Source organism: Aythya marila (assembly GCF_965140915.1).
Source record: "Aythya marila genome assembly, chromosome: 5".
NCBI classification, from domain to species: domain Eukaryota; kingdom Metazoa; phylum Chordata; class Aves; order Anseriformes; family Anatidae; genus Aythya; species Aythya marila.
In genome coordinates this window covers 34,751,810-34,766,646 of record NC_139046.1, presented here as the reverse complement: position 1 = coordinate 34,766,646, position 14,837 = coordinate 34,751,810, and the positions used below count along the sequence as shown (strand labels likewise).

Below are 14,837 nucleotides of genomic sequence, written 5' to 3'. Positions count from 1 at the left end.
CTAGCATTTTAGCTACATAAACTAAATCCATAGAACAAAGAAACTCATTTATATTTTGTGTGGTCCTTTTTAATAAAAATCAATCACTAATCACTGTTGGACTGAATGGGAACAGATGGTATGCGGCTTTAACAGGTTGCTATACATTAGCTGAGAGAGAAAAGAATGAAAAGACTTGATTTTAATCAGAGCAGTAAACTAATTCAGAAACTTTGCAGCACAACAGAAAGAAGAAAAGATAATCTATAATCCTCTGTTATGTGCTAGGCAGAAGGAAAGAACAGGTTCAGTTGGAAGCCAGTTGAACTCTCACATTTGGTGAGGGGAAAAAAAATATATCCAGTAGCAGAGATCTTAAGTTAGCAAAGGTGCAGAAGTATTTGATTTACTTCCAGTAATTTTGCTGTGACAGGAAGATACAAGAATTTCTTTAGGCATTACTGAAGACTGTGTATAGATAGCTATGACACATAAGAGAAGTGATGAAAAGCACAGAAGTTCTCTATCTTGATTCAGACTTCAAATTCAAATGTCATTTCTCCTCCTCTTCTCTTCAATGCTGTTTTAGCCTCGGACCCTCAATAGATTGATCTCTGACTTTCTGGAGTTTGCTACTTCTACGGGATTTTGCAATATTAATACTACAGGAAAGAGATGACAAGACCTCTTCAAATGAGCCATAGAAATACAAAGAGCTCTGAACGAGTGCCATTTACCCGAGCAAACGTTCACAGAAGCCAAACTAAGAGCAGCCCAGTCCATGACATATCAGAATTAGGCAGCGTCCAGGCCACTTTGAGCAGATGCAAGCCAGATTATTTCATGCATAACTATGATGTTGCAGTGCATTAGAAAAAAAAGCAGCCTAAATCAAGTAATATTTTGTATAATAAAGGTGAATTAAGTCACTATTAAAGTGGCAGGCAACAGAGGGAGAGGGGGAGAAAAGAGAGAGAGAAAGAGAGAGGGAGAAAGACCTGTTAAAAAACAATGGCTGAAGCCCCATATGGGTACCAACTTAGTCTGAAAGGTCACAGAGGATTTTTACACATTTGTTTTGCAAATAGTTTCTGCAAGTAGAAAGAACAGTTGTAACTCTCTCCCTCACATCATCAGATTAGCACGTCCCCCTAACCACCACAGCAGTGCTCTCAGACCAGCCAACTGTTCTCCTAACGTGGGTCAAAAGTTCAGGCTTTAGCTGGAGCACTGCTGCCGAACGGACCTTTTTGAGTAACACTCACAGCCCCAAAGCCAGCTTTGTCATGAAACAAATGTACATACAGATTTTAGTCTCTTCACAGCATCTTCACAGATATGCATTCCTCTGGATTCATCCACTTCGACATGTCCCAAGTACTGTGGGAAAGAGAATAGGAAGGAAAAAAGCATAATAGTTTTAAAAACTACCAGCTTCTGTATATCTATACTATCAACCATTACCTAAAAATAAATAATTCATTAATTGAATAGAAACTGAAAGTTCTGAAGTTTTTAAATTAACAACATGACCCAGAATAACATTAGCCCATAGAAGAAGTATTTTCAAGAAATACACTGGAGTGCAGTGCTCAGGAAACTTCAGGTACTTTCATTTTACATTCTGGGAAAAAAAAGTTCCTTATGTTTTTCAGTTTCCCCCTACCCTTCCCAATTGCAGTTCTTTTCGATAAGGGAAGGAAATGTTCTCTCAAACAATTGTATCCTTATTGAAAGTACTTAACTCCAGAAGAAAACCATAGGAACTATTAAAAGCATTCTGAAGTTTTATAATGAAAGGTAGAGGGCAAATAAATTTGCCCCAATTTACATAGCATTGTAAGAATTTTATGCAATTTGGCATTTGTATTGTAGAGTAGCTAGAGAGTGAAGAAAGAGTTTTAAAATACCAGAACCAGGACTGGTGACACAATTCAGCAGTAAACCTAGATTTAAAAATGCACAGAGAAGTTCCACTCCACAACAGAATATTCTGCCATGAGGTATCTGAAATCTCCCGGTACTTGCTTCCTTAATTAGGATACCATGCTTAATTAGACAGACAGAAAAAGACTTCATTTCTTACCACCATAGTGAAGTGCTTTACCAGAATAACATAAGAGATTTCAACCTAGATTCCTTATATTCAACTTAAAGACAAACTTGGAAAGAGATTGTTTTCAAGATTGAATAGCACACAGAGTTGTTTGTTGTTTTTGTTTGTTATTTTGTTGTTTTTTACGTTTTTTTTTTCATGCAACGCAAGATGCTCCAAAAGAACTGTCAACACATCACCCTTCTTAACAGAAAACTGCTGAAAGTGAAAAGACTTTAAGTGACAGAGGGCTTTAACATTAAGTCTCAGTATGTGGCATGTATAAAACAGAGGAGATCTAAATCTAGATGGAACAATTCTGCAAGAATTTCACTTAAACCAGCCCTCTCAGCTGGAGAACAGCTCGAAGAATAAATTTCACAAAACCTACAAGGTAAATAAAAATGATCCAACACAGCTTTTTCAAAACGACTTCTATAGGGACTGAAGCAGTATAATTGAACGCTGAAGCTGCCAAAACAGTGATTGTACTCTCCTAGCTGAGCTTTGCACTTTGAACACTTGCATAAGATGTTCATTTCTCCATGACACTCCCTAACAAGGATATTTTAATCCTAAAAATACACAAACAGAAACAACTAAAGACGTATTTACTCTGTGTCTGGAAGCACACGTTTGCACCCACACCTACTGCAGATGGATCTGCAGTTCTGCCATATCTGTGCTGAAGTGCCAGAGATGCAGGAATCCTCTGCTTGTGCATCTCCATGATGGGAAAAGTTTGGTGTCAGTAACCTAAGAAAGTTTGTCAACTTCTCCTTAAGAGGAGAAAGACAGGCAAGAACAAGGCTGAGGTTTAAAGAAGATGGAGGGAAAAAAAAAAGATATATGCATGTAATGAGCCATCTAGCTTGCATTACTATTAAGTTAGAGGACACCTTCCAGATTTGCTGAGCTATCTGCACATCTCATTTACCCAAGTGTAGGCAAAACGTTTCCAACTGAAGATCCAAACCATTCAGTCCCTGTACTTGGCAACCTGCCTTTTGCTTGCAAAAGGGAGAAACAGAGAAGGGTAAATATTGCCTCTTGCCACACTCCAAAACAGACAACTGCTTTCCCCTGTGTTGCCAAACCTCTATTCAAGTCACATGCTCCAACTTTCGGCAATCAGTCATGCCTCTGCTGCTAGAGACAGCAAATTCTGCTGCAGTTTTCAATGCTGCTTCCACTCCAGTGAATGGGGACATTATTGCACATATCAAGTGCATCTACCCACAGCAAAAGGGTACAATCCCCAGACCTCATCGAGCATCAATCAATTCTGATTTATAAAAGAAATTACGCTGCCACACAATACTTCTTTATGATGAGGACAAAAGGTGCTTTGTTGGCAATTACACTTTACACTTAAAGCCCTTCATAAAAAAACCTTATTCTTCCCAATGCACCATTTTTGCAGAAGCCAGAAGCTCATAGCTATCAATATCAATGGCCTTGTACATTATATAGGTGGTTTCAAAGGTCTTCCCTGAATATTGTTCTTTTTATTTTCTTTTGTGGTTGTGGGTTTTTTGAGTTCCCAATAGATCCCAATATATTTTTAAGTATCTTTCTTATAAAAATAACTTCCAACTGTGTAATCAGAACGCTACAGTCCTCTCTTTTTTTGCAACATCAAGTCAAGTCTCCTTTAAGCAGCTGATCCTTTCCATATCTTCAGGTTTATTTCCAAAACCCTTTTTCCCCATCAGGCTATGCATAGATATACACAGCTCCTGTATTGAAGCAGCACTGCAATAACTTCTACTTATCTGGCTTTTAGCTGGTACTAATCAAAGGCTCAAGTATTTCAAGAAACTTGGCAAACAGCTCTGCCGTAGACTGAAACCCTGCCAGTAGCCTTACATTTTTAATCAGAAGTGTTAAACTGTAGTTATATCGTTACCTACCCTTAAATTCGAAACATTAGCTGAAGTTGCTAGTGTAAGAGCATTTTACAAACGACAATTTAGAATTTAATACAGTAAGAAAAATACAGCTGCTAGTTAGATTAAGACATGGTCTGTTCCTTACAGCCTTAAGTCCTGAATTCTGGTGTTTAACTTCCATGCAACAGAAAAACAAACCAAATTCTGCAGTTCTGTCACAGCAAAGAGAACACGTGGAAATCACTTTTAAAAGGCAATACATACACCCCACATTGCTATACACGGTTTTTCAACATCTCTGAAAGAAAACTTCCCTTTCAAAGTAAGAGAAGAAAAACACACTGTGAAGTGCCTGGACAGAGAGTGCCAAGTATAAGCAAAACCTCTTCCAAATTCCAGCATGGCATATTACCACGAACACACTCAGTGACTGGGACACAGAACTACTGGTTACACAGAACAGATGTGACCTGCATAAGCCATACCATGGCAGCTGATGACATTGCAGAACAGTAAGGAAGGGGAACCCTGGACATATTTGCACAGAGCTCTCCACATCACAAGAATCACACTGCCAACATTCCTGGAGAAAGCAAGTACATTTCCATCATGGAAGTGCAAATAATAGGAATGTAGTATTAATATTGAATGCATTCCTACTTAATTTCCATAGCAACCATTGAATGATAGCCATACCGGCGATTCTCAGCCATGAGATGTTCTGTGAGAGATTTAATCATTTTATCAGAAACGAACAATGCTTTTACAGAAGGTTAAAATCCTTGTGGGCAGAATCCACATAAAGGGTAACACAAAATAAAAGCTCTAAACAAAATACCTTCAAGTTGTTGGGAAACCCCTTAACATAAACATTTTTAAAGAAAAGTTTTGCTTATATTAACATTTTCAGGAAAAAAAAAAAAAAAAAAAACACACCAAAGGATGATATGATAGTATAGTAAGTAAAAAAAAAACCCTTCCCTCTCCACCTCTAGGCAACGAACTTTCTGTTCTCTTTCACAGATGAAACACCTCTTTCAGAGGTATTTGGTATCACTCTTCTGTCGAACACTACAAAGCAATCAACACAGGAACAAGTCAAATTGGCACACAGCAAAATGCCCTTGGAACTTGAAAAGTGCTTGAAAAACTGAATTCTTTTTCAACATTTTAAGCTTTTCCCAATTTCTGCTAAAAGTGAACAACCTGAGTTATCACAGGAAGTATTTTTGGTGAATCTGTCCTACTGACTTCCCCCAAACATATGCAATGGAAAGCATTCCTAATTAAACATCAAGGGCTGATGTATCAGGCCACAAATGTTGCTGGTCAGAAAATGAAATGAAACTGCTCTACAGTTTGTGTCCTATTACAAAAAATAATACCTTGTACTTCTTTGTTTTCTTTTCTTTCACAAATACTTGGTTATCCCAGTTTTCCAAAATGCAAAGTTCAATAGCTGCTGGCAAAAAGAAAGGTCCTTCACCAGAATTTCTTCCACCTGGCCAACTGGCTGGATCCATTTGCAGTTACAGAAACACAGTAACACACAGTTAAAGTCTCTCTTCCAAACAGAGGCAGATACACAAATTACTGTAGTTTTCTCTACACTGCCAGATGTTCATTTGCACTGTTTTATTTACAATAACAGATTAGGCTCTTCAGATTATATTTTAAACTACATGGACACAAGAAAGAGCTTACCATAAGTCTTGGCCAAGGTGTCCCATGTTAGAGAACTAACTGCTGCTGAGAGCAGCACACTACCATTTCCTCGGTATTTTTCCTGGAGGCAGTAGCATTCCTCTTTCTTCCTCTGTGTAAATACTGTTCTCTCTACTGCTATAAATAATACTCCATTTGAAGACTGAATACTTGGAATCTGTATGCGTAGATATGCTTCTAGAACAGGTGTTCTTAACTCGCAGTTAAGGTGTACTTAACTCACAGTTTCAGGGTGAAATCCTGTCTTGCAACTAGATACCAGATTAAATCCAAGAAGCCTGTATGTATCTCAAAGCTGAGCTAATTCTCCACTGGCCTCTGTAAGATTTACATCCAAATATTCAATACGTTACTTCTCTCCTCTCATATTCATGCTGATGCTTTTTAATTTGTTGGTTTGAAACAGATGTTTGCTTAGAGCTGTAGAAGCACAGATAATGACAAAAAAAGAAAAAAGGCATGATTAAGCATCACCAAACAAACTAAGCTAAATTCTGCTTATTCAGAACTACAGGTTAGTTATGATGCTATACATTCCCTTGGGGTCTGATTTCTTCCACTTCCCTAAGTCACCAGAACAGAAAACGTCTCATTAATTTGTTAACTCCTCAGCAAACATGCTCTGTAACTGCTATCACCACTAAATGTCTCTGAATAGCATGGGCCAAAAGAATTTAACTCTAAAAATGAAGCAATATCTGTACCAGTAGTTCTCAGTGTCCTTTCACACCACACCCATCTAAGAATCACGCTGTACATTTCTCTTACTGATTCTCACGTTATACTTAGCACTGTGAACAGAAAGAACACTGTGAGGGAATAAAAAACATTTCCCGTTAGGACTATTGAAGATGAAGCAGCAAAATTCAATGTAGGATACACAAATGCTGTATTCTTCATCGTCTCACAAATCCCTGAAATGTGGCTGAGAAGGAACTCAGGAGGTTATGTAGGACACCACTTGCCTCAAGGCAGGATCTACTTCACATCTACATCAGAGAAGTCAGCCCGGTAGCACTACAACATTTCTGTAGCTGGAGATCAATAGGGTACGCCATCCACCCTGTAGCTTACATGACATACTGTTAGAAAGGGGGGTTGTTTTACTGAGTTATCGTTGTGAATGGCTATCCAAAATTTCCCTTGATGAGGCTTAAAAGACCCACTATTTTCCTAGCCCCTTTACAGCTTTGTGCACGTTTCATTTTTCAATTGTTCACTCTGATGTGCAATTCCTACACTTCTGGGAACTCAGTATTTGTAAATAAACTTAGAAGTCTGTTAAAAAACAAGTGATGATAACACAATGCACAGGTGCACATCGTACCTTTTCTTCAAGTCCTGCAAATAAATCAATTTCCACTTATGACATTGGAAATCCTCTAGTTCAGCAAAATAAAAAACAAAAACTCAAAATTAAAAAGGATAACCCAATAATAACTTTTTTTATTCTTTTTAATTTCCAATACTTAAATTATATTTAAAAGCTATATTTCTACAAGGACATCTAAACCATTTTTATGGCTCTAGACATAAATACTCATATCTTTAAAACAATTTGAAGTTTATTAAACAATGTAAGAATTTGACCTTGGCCAAAGACAAGAGGGTTTTTAAAATGAGTAAGAAGTTTCATTTCAAACTTGTTTGCAAGGCTATTCAAACTAAAGGCTATATACAAATCTGAAAAGTTTAAAGATTAGGGATTGAATTGCATTCCTTTAGTCATGACAAAAGTGCATAGGAATTTATTTAAGATAAGTCTTACACCTTCTGTTACAATCACCTTCTGTTATAATTAGCTGTCTTCCTGGGATCTGAAACGCTGCAGGAATTAAAAAAATTACATGCTGCTGGGTTAGCATGCCATATGTATGCTTATTGTTCACTGCTAACATCAATTCATGCCTTAAGAGGTTGGGATTTGTAGTGTTTAACGTGTAAGGCTTTGCGACATTTCAGAAATCAGCAGATTTGTCACTTTAACTTCTTAAAAATGCTTAACATAGTTCCCAAAGACTGTTCAAGCATCTCAAGCCTCCACAGTCAAAAATACCACAGGCCTTACTTAAAGGCACTGCAGCATCAGAAGCAAGTGAACTCCTTCACAGCTATTACTATTTCAAACAACTAAAAGTGTATGTATTAACAGGTGAAATAACAGCCAGTCACCTGTGCTGACTACCAGCCTTTCTGATCTGGAGGAAGGGAATGGCATGCAAGCTGTGTTTATAAATTAATTTAAAATATAACAAAATATTTTTAACGTGAGATTTGTATCTTAGACATTAAGCAATAAGGCTCACTATGTAAATTCCAAAACTAAAGAAGACAACTGGGCAGCTATGAGTGGTGTGAGAGCACACAGCAAAGGGACAGCCAAGGCCTATTTCCTACTGAGGGAGGTTTCGTCGGGCTGCATACCCACTAATTATGTAAGACACTGCTCCATCACAGGGATCCCAGAGATGGAAACCAGCACTCACAGCCACACTGACCCAGTGACGATATTCTATGAGGCCTAGAACAAGTCATTCCCTCTTTTATCCTCTCTGCGCTTTTAAAAAATATTCTTTATTATTATTATTAATTATAAACATTATGCTAAGTTATATATTAATATAAAGTGTTAGTGTCTTCCAAACATTTCCCATCAAAGCAAGAACTAGACAAAACAATTGAAGAGTATTTGATCTGAAAAGTTAATTTTCTTGTAAGTGAACGTACTACTGTATCCATTTGACTTCTATCTGGCAACACTAACATGGAGATCAAGATTCAGTGGAGAGGCTAATTCACATGACACCATGCATTCAGTACTAAACTCCGGACTTCAGATTCAAAACCCAAGTGTGGTATGTTACTCTTCCCCACTGACTTTATTCATTGATATATTTAGTCTTCCTGTTGAAATAGATGGAATGAAATACATACAAAAGCAACCTTGCAGGCTACAGGCAACAGTAGCCTTAGACACATTAAGGTCAAAAGAGATTGACCCCCAGAAACTTGGAAGTAAGTGACAGAATAAAACTAATCCAATTAATCCAAGCTGCATCTGGCTGTTGAGTCCTCTAGAACCACAGGTAGGAATCAGCTATAAACATTCCCTTTGATACATAAGTTGGTTAGAAGAACCAAGAACTTGCAAATGTTCAATTTGTTTAATTCTCATAAGTAGGGGGAAATGACCTAATTTTCCTGATATAAATTTCACAGGCCAGTTACTCTACAGTGCACTTGTATGAACAAAAACTACTTACCCAGAGGGACATTAGGAAAGGCATTTCAGACAAAAGAAGCCCTAGTGTCAAATATTTTAGTCATTAAAACATAGAACAGCTGCATGGTCTCAGTGAGGTAGTGTCTGGAGCAAGAAAGCAAGTTGGAAAACATGTATGTCAATGAACTTCATTTTGGACAATTATAATTTATAGAGATTGTGTACTAATAAATTATAGCACTGATAAGAGCAGCTTTAACATCCGTTAGAATAATTGACTTCTGAACAGTTGTAAATGCAATGTCATTATCTAAACCTCTTATATATTACATAGGTACGGCACAGTTTTTTCCCCTCAGAGGGAAGATTCACTACTGAAGCACAGTAGTTACTTTTTAATTTTCTAGAACAGTGAAAGAGAATCGTCATGTCTGAGACCTGAATGCCTGTCGTATTTTCTGCAGAGACTTTTCAAGCAGTATTAACGGTTCCACACTTAATAAAGAGGCAGCTCTGCGTGCATCTATAAAGGATAAAACCTACCATGCCTCCACACCACAAAGGTTAATAGAACCTTACAATTCTGTGCCTAATGGGATAGTAAAAGTCTGCAAGTCACACTTGCCTAAACACAAGTCTAATACCCTTTACATACCTCTGCTGACAGACATGCACCTGTCTCTCTGCTGATGTGGTGGAGTGCAAAAAAACATTCAGTTGTATGTTCCAGTATCAAGGCTCTTCTTTCAATGCAACTTTAGCCAATTCAAAAGAGTTCACATAAAAGAGCAGAGCAGGCAAGTCGCTGCCCATTCAAAGGCCCTGTTGTGAATGTGTCAGATTATCTCCTCAGGTGTGGTTAGATTTCAAATACAGCGAAGGGCTATGTGTAAAATCCTACGCACACTGGGATGACTGAGAAAATACAACCAGCAGCTTGTTACATACGACACAGACATCCTGAAAACAGTAGAAAAGCACAGATTGCTAAACCAAAAACTGAGGAGTTATTGCCTAAAATTAACCGTACAAACCCAGGATTATGAGCTCCGAATTTATGAGCACAGCACTGAACAAACCATACAGCAAACCCACCTCCCTGAATTTTAAGGCAACGATGCCACAGGGATTTTGCTAGTATTTTCCACAAAGCATTACCTCTACCAAAACACAGATGTTCCTTAGATGCATCAGGTTTGCTCAGAATTCAACACCACAATTAGAGACTGTAATTAACAAACACGATCAGCTGAGGATGTAGCACAGGAATAGCTTCAAGAACAGTGCCAATGCAGAGAACCTTTAAATAATGTTAAATTTGTTTTCAATACAGCATCCTCAAGGCACAATGAATGAACAGCTACTGAGTCCCTGTCCAACACTAACAGAACAGAGCCTGGAGGCAGGATGAAATCCTATTTGCAACATGATTTTCAAAGTGGTTCCACATGTTCTGTAAAATCTAAAAAAAGATAAATCTGTGCTAGCACTCTACAAACACCCCAACTCTGGGCAAAAAAAAAGAAACGCCTGAAGGCAAGAAGTTAAACACACCAACTTAACGCTACTTTTAACAGTGACATATCTTTCTCCCATCAAACTTTCATGATCTCTTTTACAAGAGAAACCGAGAGCAAACATTCCCTACTGTTTGCACTGGTCTTCTCACTCTCTCTCAAAAAAAAAAAAAAAAAAAAAAAAGAATTCTTACCTAAATAAATTAGCAAGCATCAGAAGAAACAAAGCCCTCACCATGGCTTCTATTATATTATTTTCCTGTATTTTTCTTTCATACAGAATATCTTAAAGACAGCTATAGAATATGTGTTAACAATTCTTGGGTCTTCACCAGCTATACAGCTAACATCTTGTTCATCGCTTCCAAAGGTAGACTTCCACCCAGTTTTTAATAAATAAGGCTGATGATTTTAGAGAGAGTGCAGGCAAGGCAGACCATAAAGAATAAGGTCAGATTAACCCCCGCAGACACACATTAAACTGTGGTTGAGAAGCCACACTACAGGCAACCACAGAACCACACTGGAATACCAAATAGGGATTTACAAAAAAAGATATTTTCACTGTTTCAGACTTGAGAGCATTCCTATGAGTTAACTATTCTTAGCAAGATCTGCTTATTCTGCTCCACTGAGAATATCAGGAAGAAAAGACACCCCATCAGATATTTAAGGTCACAGGTAGCAGCATACTTTTCCTGGAACGCATGTATTTTTGAATAATGCCCAAGAACTGTATGACAGGATACTCTCCTTCAAGAGCACAAAGTGCTATTCTTTTTGTGAGCAAAATACAGTACCACCCACTAGAATGATGACTCTACATCTGGTTTATCTTGTTCGCTCACAATGCCATACTTCCTGTCTATATCTATGAAACAACAGTTAACACCCGCCTGGCATCTCAAGCCTAATAACACTTTTCCCTAATGACCATCTCAAAGCACAATATTTTGGAAGATAAATTAAAATCGAGTAAACTAAAGTACCTCAATGCCCAATTGCTCTGATTTTAAGTTTTCATCTAATTGTGAGATTGCTAAGTATTAGCAGTTGAACATCCGGACTTCCTGATATTCTCAGTGGAGCATTCTCATAAGAAGAGATGAGTTTACTTTGGAGTAATTTTTCCAATGACCAAATGAACGCAGTGAATTCTAATACAAAGCAGGCAAAAAAGGCTAACAAGTCCCAGTGTGAGGACAGGATGCATTTCTATGCCTTTTCACCGAAGAATGGCCCCAAACCTTTTTTAAGTTTGGGTACATGTGCCTAGAATAGATGAATGCTTCATTTAAATACAGGAAGCATTTGTCACTATAAGTACAAGTCCTGACCGGGAGTTTAAAAAAAACACCTCAGTCTTTAAACAGCAAAGTAGTTCACATCCTTTGTGTTCCTTGCAGGTCAGAGAGTTTTGAGTTAAACTAAACATCTAAAAATTGGGTTTGATATTTTAGCTTTTTGTAATGGGTAAATAATTAAAATGATGATCCTCAAGCTCACAATTCTGTTACCTCCCAGACACTGCTAACATTTTAAAAAGTCCAATCTAAGTTCAAGCTTCCACAAAGCAGTTACTCAGTTTCAGAGTTCTGGCACAACACCATCTCTTTTTAGTATTAAATTACAATTCCTTCATTCTAGCAGAAAACTAACATAAGACAAAGACAAATAAGCAGCCAACCATAACAAACTAAAAAGCTAACTTCCACATTGTATATCCTAGAGCATGCATAAAAGCACACACAAGCGAGTACGGTAGGATAAAACAGGGCATGAACATAGTGTGAAAGTTATTCTAAGATGATGGTGCATCTGCGCATACCCACAGGTTTACAAAAATATGCAATAGACAATTTCAAGAGTTTCACCTAGCAACATCACCTGTTTAATAACAGACTTACTTTAAGTATAACAGATAAAAACTAATAAAGGATTCTTAGGTGTCAGAACCATAGACATTTTCCTTGTGCACAGATATTTAAATGGTTAGCTTTCCATAAATGTCATCTGTTTACAGTCTACTGTAGAATTAATATTAGTGTACCTTGAAGAAGTGAGCTTTTCATTACAAGGTGAGCATATATGGCAAGACATCTTAAATTACTTATCTACTAATATTATACATTATTATAATTTTAATATTTATTTTATGTTATTTCTGAAAAAGGTGGAGGAGGAAATGGAGACAACAAAAGGAAATACTTATTCACAGTACTCAAATAATCTGGAATCATTTCTAGGAATCAAAAAAAAGGACATTTCAATTTCTTACACATTAATAATCAGTAGTATACAAAAATAATAAATTAAAAATAAATAACACAAAAGACATCCAAAATTTAGCAAGTGCTCATACCTCAAGTACTGGAAGGAAGCCCATGTGTTTCTTCGCAACATTTTAACTATCAAAAGGGAGAAAGGATTCCTTTCCCAGTATAACCCACCACTTACCTTACAAGCAAAATTGTAACCATAGCTTCACTTTTAACAGACATAACCAAGTACATTTCCATGCAATCCAAGAGGTTTATCATTTCTGCCCTTCCAGAAAAATGACATCGAGTTACATTATTCCTCTGCCTACCTATATGATTTATTTCAGCTAAATAATAATATAGGATATATCAGACAAGGCATTTGTTAGATGATTCATCTGGCTTTAAAAAACAAAGCAAAACACATCCTATGTAATGAGGGCTAACTGTAAAATAGGTCAATGTGTAATGGAGCATGCTTCTGGCTTATGCTTGCCAAAAAATAAACCAACAAACAATAATTCATGGCAAGAGTATCTCATGGATATCCAAAAGAAAGGCAGAAATTCTTACCTTAACAGGGAAGCTGCACTTGCCAGTACGAACACCTTCTTCATCAGTCTGCCACTGATGAGGCCTACTGGCTTCTGGGACATAGACATCTTTCTTTCTCCTAAAGCTTTGCCGTAATTTGTTCATTTCTCAGATCTTCACGTCCTAGAAGAATTAAAAAAATATTTTGCCAATAAGCACCAAAACACACACTGGGTTCACTAGCATCACCACAGATGTCCCTGTAAAATATTCAGAGCTTCTGTAAATATGAATGGAGGTCCCCATGAAAGGAAAATATTTTGGATATAGATTAAGAGAAAGAGGGATATATAATCAGTTCAAAGTGGAAAACACAAGTCCAACTTACTAGTTTAATATCTTTCTACAACAACTGAATAAAGCATTAGACCCCAAAATAACTGTTACTCTGAGAATAAAATTACCTAAAATAGCTGATGGAGAAGCTCTGAAGAGTGACGGGCATGAAATCCTGCCTCCCTGAATTTAAACACCTACAGCAATGAGGAACAGGACATGAATACCATAGGTTTCTCCAGCATCCATGCAAGACAAAGATTCATAGTCAAAAAGACGTCCCCTAAAATTAGGTACTTGTATTGTTCTTTAATTATGGGGTGATAGGCTCATGCTTTTTTAAGCCCCATTGAGGTAGATGATGCTGGTAGATGATGTTGGGAACATCTACAGTTGTGTTACATGTAATTGTGCGTGCATACATACAAGAAGCCACAAGCTCAAGAAACAATGAACCCAAAGTGTAGCAATGGCAAGCAGTGAGGAGATGGAAGCCCAGGTTTTGAGGGACACAGTCCGGCTCCAGCTTAACCTACTAGTGCAGTACCTTATACTAAGATGAGAAATACATTTGAGGAAGGCACTGCATTGACTTCTAAGTCCTGGGAAAATCTCAAAAAAAAATTCCTCTTCGTAGGGGGAAGAGGGTTCTCTAATTACACTCCCAAAGCCTAGGTTTAGATGTTTTTTATATGCTATACACTTATATACTAATTTCTGTATACTAGCTAAACTACAGTTTAGACATGCTCACTTCTACAAGATTCAAACTAGCAAAGAAACTATCAGCGACAGTACTAATAAAAAGATTCAATATTCAGCTACAGAAGTAAATTACATGTGATACAATGCGGGGAATATAGAAAACTTGCCAAGAGGCTTTATTACTCTTCTTTTCTGAAGAATAAACCTTCTGACAAACTTTACAGCTCATTTTGGCATAAAAAAGATGCTGCAGAATGCAAGGCAGCAAAAACTAACTGGATTATAAACACTTCTTTCCCATTACATTAACTAAGCTGCAGAATATAGATGTTTCTGGATGTCAACAGGTGCACTTAGAATGAAAGCATTTTTAAAATCAGTTTTAACGCTATTTTAAACCCTGAAAAGAACTGCATTGCTTTCCAGTTAAAACTAGTTGGCAACTAACGGGTGAGAAAAATGAGTACATACGTATTTCTAGTACCTATTAAAGAAACTTAAATTCAAAATGCAATGACTTCAAAGCTGAACACAAATCAAAAATGAAAACCATTACATAAAAACACTGAT

General features: G+C 37.2%; 1 protein-coding gene across 9 annotated transcripts in view; it reads right to left on the bottom strand.

Annotated features, from left to right (window-relative positions):
• NUMB (NUMB endocytic adaptor protein) overlaps window positions 1–14,837 on the bottom strand; it is a 95,537-nt gene that overhangs the window by 22,124 nt on the left and 58,576 nt on the right. For all 9 annotated transcript variants that reach the window (XM_082761285.1, XM_082761291.1, XM_082761289.1 and 6 more), the window contains 2 exons: window positions 13,266–13,409; window positions 1,285–1,359 (listed from right to left, as the gene is read on the bottom strand). In XM_082761285.1, the coding sequence (XP_082617411.1) occupies window positions 1,285–1,359; window positions 13,266–13,391 (201 nt within the window). In that variant the 5' untranslated portion in view covers window positions 13,392–13,409. The remainder of the gene's footprint in view (window positions 1–1,284; window positions 1,360–13,265; window positions 13,410–14,837) is intronic.